This window comes from Malus domestica, chromosome 14 (genome assembly GCF_042453785.1).
Source record: "Malus domestica chromosome 14, GDT2T_hap1".
NCBI classification, from domain to species: domain Eukaryota; kingdom Viridiplantae; phylum Streptophyta; class Magnoliopsida; order Rosales; family Rosaceae; genus Malus; species Malus domestica.
Window position 1 is genome coordinate 13392935 of NC_091674.1, and position 5957 is coordinate 13398891.

Genomic DNA, 5957 nt, shown 5'->3' on the forward strand with positions numbered 1-5957 from the left:
GGGTGCCCAGTGCGAAAGCTCAAAATGTGGCCTTTTTTAATACGGAAACATATGTTTAAAAAAATTATTTAACGAGGGCTGGAACCCAGTCAAAGCTGGGGGGCTAGGCCCTCACGCCCAAATTATATTACTTGAGAAAATATACAACGGGGGGGACATAATACCTAAACCCCGACAATCAAAAATACAATCATATACAACCATTCCTAGCAAAACTCCTTGAAATTTCAACCTTTAAGAAATTGTCTTCTGGCATTTTTTGAAGCAAAATCATCAATTATATCATCATACTCCAAGTCTTCAATCTCATCCTTTTCAATGCATAAGATTGCTAATCCATTTAGCCTATCTTGAGTCATAGTGGTCCGCAAGTAAGATTTTAATAATTTCAATTTTGAAAAACTTCTTTCTGCAGATGCCACGGTCACAGGTACAGTCAACAGTACACGATAAGCAATCAAGACATTAGGACACATGTCAGTTTCTTTTACAAAGTTTGCTATTTCCATGGATGTCCAAGGGTTATTAGAGAAAAATGCTCCTTCAGGTAACATCATTTGCAACACCTGTAACTCGGAACATAAGTCGGCTCCATCTACATCCATGGTATTTCCATGTTTCAAATGTGCTTCAAGATTCATACAATTTTCTTTTAGTTGTTGATCATCCAATGAAATCAACTTCGGTGCATCAAACAAGAAGCCAAAAATATATTCAAAAGCCTTTAACTGTTCAAACCTGTGTTTCAGTTGAGAAAGAGCAATATCCACTATAACAAGAAAATAATCTGTTCTAAATGATTCTTCAGCAGACTGTTGTTCCCTCTCATTACCATCAACTTCATCATGATGTATTTTTCTAGGTCTATGACGTTTAGTTTGAAAAACAGGGTCAATTTCCGATTCAAGTGCAATTTCTTTAGCATCACGCATGGCAGAAGCAAAACCAGTTTCTCTGTAGTTTTCAAAAAAGGTAACAAGTGCTTCCAAAGCCTTTACAGCAACATCAAGACGCATGTCTTCAGATTGTAATTTTTTGCTCACCATGTTAATCTTCAACAAAATGTCATACCAAATAACCAAACTTAATACAAAATCAAAACTGGAAAGTTCTCCTGATGCTAAACATTCTGCATCCCTACTCAATTGGGGATTCTCAGTAATTTCCACCAACGTAAACAAAGCATTTCTAACTTGGGCTACTTGGGATTTAATTGCTTTAACACTTTCAATGTGACTTTCCCATCGAGTAGTTGACAATGACTTCAAAGTTAAACCATCAATATGTTCAAGCAAAATATTCCAATGCTTTGTAGAGTTGGAAAACACCGTATATATGCATTGACATGCTCCAAAAAAAGATTTTGCTTTAAGACATGAACTTGCCATATCACAAACTATTAAATTAAGACAATGAGAACCACATGGCATGTAAAATGCTCTGGGATTTATGTCTAGCAATCTTTTTTGGACACCTTGGTGTTTCCCTCTCATGTTAGATCCATTATCATAACCTTGTCCCCTCACATTATCAATATCAAGATCAAGAGACTTTAGGACATCTTGCAACTCATTAAAAAGTCCTTGTCCTGATGTATCTTCCACACTTAAAAACTCCATGAAATACTCCCTTATATTTATTGACCTACTTGACAAGTCAACACATCTCAAAATTAAAGTCATTTGTTCCACATGACTTGCATCAGGAGTACAATCAAGAATGACAGAAAAAAATTTGGCTTCTTTAACCTTTTTAATGATTGCGGTTTTGACTTTTGAAGCTAAAGTAGCTATCAACTCATTTTGAATTTTATGGCTCAAATAGTGGTGATGAATCTCTTTATTCTCAATGAGTCGAAAATGCTTTTGCATTATTGGATCAAACTCCGCAATCATTTCAAGTAAACCTAAGAAGTTTCCATTAGAGTCTTCATAAGGTCTTTCATTTGTTCCACGAAATGCTAAATTACGTATAGCAAGACATTTCACAACAGCAATAATTCTAAGCATCACTTGTTTCCAATGATTTGTCTCTTTCTTGATTCGCATTTGAAATTCTTTATCAATTGTCTGATTTGTTGTCAATCTACTTTTCAACTCAACCCAAGTTCTCAAATTAGTAAGATGTTCTTTACTCTTTTCATGTTGGTCAAGTTTCACACCAAGATGTCTCCAATCACTAATTCCATCTTTTGCTAACTCACTTTTTGAGGCAATTGTTTTAAACAATTTACAACAAAAGCAAAAGACTTTATCCAACTCTTTTGAGTACACGAGCCATTTCCTATCATAAATTTCACCCGTTGGTAATTTTCGATCATAGTAGTGTGAGGAAAATTTTCTAGAGAGTTTGTCCTTAGGATAAGTGAGATTAGTTTCTCGAATTGGCCCATTTTCTACAAGCAAGTCTCTCATTTCTGCATTAAGACCATCCCAAACTCTTGGATCATAAATGTTTATATGGAAAATAGGTTCAGAAGATTCAATATTTTCCTCTACACCAATATGATCATCATCAACATTTAAATCCACATCACCACCATTTTCATGATCTTGAGACTCATCACCAACATTTTCTTCTAAATCACTACCATTTTCATGATCATGAGACTCCCCAATAACATTTTGTGGCTCTTCACCAACATTATTTTCTCTCAAATTTTCAACTGACTCATTCTTTGTAGAGAAAAATTTATTAAGAGATCCTCTTAAACTTTCGGCAATTTCGTTATCCTTTGCCTTTTTTTTTCTTTTCATATTACCAGAGAGTTGTTTCCTAAAAGACATGGCTTCAATAATTTGTTTGCAAAAATTACCTACACATGATATAACAAAATTTTCCTATCAAAATTATCATTCCAACACATTATATATTATAAAAACACTAACACATAGTCAAACATATTATAAAAATTGAACCTAAAATTGGGTTTGAAATGAAATCAAATAATTCAATAATCAATTAGTCAAGAATTCAATTCATCATTCATCAACAACAATAATTCTATACATCAATTATCAATTTATTATATAATTCTATATCACTTGCATTGCAAAATTTTATATTAAATTATAAATTGAGAATTAAAAATTTAAAAATTTATCTCAAAACTAATTTTGTCTCCATGCTTGAGAGTTTGGAGCAACCATTAAAGCTTCTAGCAAAGAAGTTGAACGGCAGAGGCAGAGCAAACCAAAGCACAACACTAATAATTCAAAGAAAGAAAAATGATGGGCAGGGAAGGAAAGTGAGGGATGTAGGGAACAAAAGGGAGGTGGGTGGGTGGGGAATCGGGAAAGGTTAGAATATATTAGGGATTAGGGTTTGATTGGGACCACTGGTCCTGTTATGTCTTGTTATGTTTTTTTTTTTTTTTTTTTTTTTTTCTTTTCGGCTGGGTCTTCTGGGCCCTTTTGTTGCCTTTGGGCTCTTGCCAGCCCCTATTTGGGCTGTGAAATTTTTTTTTTTAATACTTAGTTATATGGGTTTTTTTTTTATTTTGGTGCCCTCTTCATTTTGGGGCCCTGGACAGTTGCCCCTGTGGCACTGGGCCTGGGCCGGCCCTGTTGCTGGGCATGAGTTTGATTTATCCCTAGATCATAAGTTTATCCATTTTCTTCATTTATTTGGCATGTCATATTGAAAAGTTTGCCTAGGCAGCTTTCAACATGTCATTTTTTTTTTCTTTCCCTCTGGCAAGCTGGGTGGTTTGAATCAGGTTGCTAGTGTTGGCAGAGTTAGTAATCACCCAATTTTCGGCATCAACAAACATATGCATCAGAGTCCCCTGGTTCTATTAATGGTGCCACTGGCTTAATAAGAAGCATGGAACACAATGAGACTATCATAGGGCAGTATGCATGGTCGTGATTTTATTCAAAAGGAAAACTAGAGTTTAGATAATTTCATGTAATTTGCATACAGATATGCACCACTAATTAAGTATCTAGTCGCGTGGAGTCGTGAGAATGAACTTTCATGTGACTAGGTGCTAGTAAAGAATAGATGATCAATAAAGGACAAGAGCATGATTTGTTGAACTAATGTCGATAATTTTAGTATAAATTGATGTGCTTGCATAGATCACATATTAAAATTGTGAGTCAACCAAATTTAAGATGTTAAACATGGGTCATATGCTTCAAGATAAAGTTACATGACTAATAATTTTTAGGTATAAATGTCATGTAAAGCGTGATGGCTATGTCTCGGCACATAAGCATATATGCTACCGATATAACCAATATGCACTAATAATTAGCATAGTGTAAAAAATAAAACGACGCATGTTGGCTAGTGTCAAACAACGTGTGGCTTGCCAAAAAGGTTTCATGCTTGACATGTAGGCTTGTAATAAAAAGTGGAGTTAGTGAAGTATAAGTTATTGAACACATCATATAAGCCAAGTAGTGTTACATGTCATTTGAACTCTAACGAAGTTTAGCACGTTGAATTTTTAGTTTAAAACATACTTGGTTCTTACATATTCAAAGGAATGCAAAGAGTATTTCTGTAGATATCCAAATTTCATGGATTTTACATATGAATCGAGTAGTGAATGGTAATGGTAAATGGAAACTTGTGAATGACTCACAAAGTTTCCTAAGCTACCATATGCATGAGTAGGGTGTAGATGTCAAAATTATCATTTGGCATGGTATAACTGTGGTACCGGGAGTTTAGAAAATATGCAACTGACTTTTTAGTTGACCTAAAGAATAGGAAAGCAATACACTAAAACTGAAGTGGGCTAGAAGAGTGCTTATCTTCCATAAGGAGCTCAACTTAAGGGATTTGTTAGCAGTATTGATATGGATGGTATGGTTGTATGAGAAGTGGCCCACACGACAACTCTGACAATGGCATGGTGGCTTGAGTTCGAGGTCGCCACTGTTGTGGTTGATCCTCCATCTCTTTAACGCCAATGTGCTTAGCTGTGATAAACTAGCACAGCTTGCTTGGCTTTGCTGCTTGATGGTAGGTTAGCATGGCATTTTGCTTGTAGGCTAGTACATGAGCGCATAGAAAAATTAGCCCCCATGTGCCTTGTAATTGCACAATTATTATGAGTTGTTTAAGGATTCCTTCCGACATAAAATGTATGCATTAGTAGTGGCCAGCAGTGAGGTTTTGCCCATCCTCATACTCAAATTAGTTCGGCGATTTACCGGTGCTTGCTTATAAAGAGTAGTTATGCTAGCACGAGCATTACAAACTTGATGTACCAAGTAATGTACCTAGAAGTGAGATTATATTCACACACCCCAAATTACTTCTCCCACAAATTTTTACCTTTTTAATATTTTCTACACACCACTAACACTTGATAGAAAAATATTAAAAAATTAAAAGGGTGTGAAAGAAGTAATTTGGGGTGTGTGAATATAATCTCCCTACCTAGAATCGCACTAACAAAATTATGTGAGCAAATGGAGATCACACTACTATGCAAGTTAGGCTTTCCATGTCGAACATGCATAAATATGTGCAAGAATATATCTAACAAATTAATGGAGTACGCATAAGCATATTAAACAAAAAAAATTAGCTTTGCCTAGTACAAAATCATTTAAGCATGTTGTCATAGATTTCTTGAATTAGGATAATGGGATGATTTCCTAATATTGTCGCAGTGAGCAATAAGTGGAGTCATTTAAAGTAACAAATATTTTCTGTGAGGAAAGCCAATATGCTTGTGCAGTGTTCCATAACAAGCTAACAACATATAGCAAACATATATATAACAGTTTAAAATAGCATGGCAAGGTAATTAATTAATCTTAGATGAGATGAGAGAAAATCATATCTTACTCAACCAACTTGTATGGTGGAAAGTAGTAGGCAGAGGTTCTAGTAGTGTTGGCCTGGACTCTAGCAATGGTGCAAGAAACGTCGAGCATAGGTAGTGGCATGGTGGTGTTGATGTCTCAAAAAGAAACTCGAAGCATGTGAATGAA

The 5957-nt window shown here is 35.2% G+C and overlaps 1 protein-coding gene across 1 annotated transcript; it reads right to left on the minus strand.

The window, feature by feature from the left end:
- Positions 1-227: 227 nt before the first annotated feature.
- Positions 228-2786, minus strand: LOC108170028 (uncharacterized). The gene has a single exon (XM_070811730.1). It carries the CDS (start codon positions 2784-2786, stop codon positions 228-230), a length of 2559 nt encoding a protein of 852 aa, XP_070667831.1.
- Positions 2787-5957: the final 3171 nt, after the last annotated feature.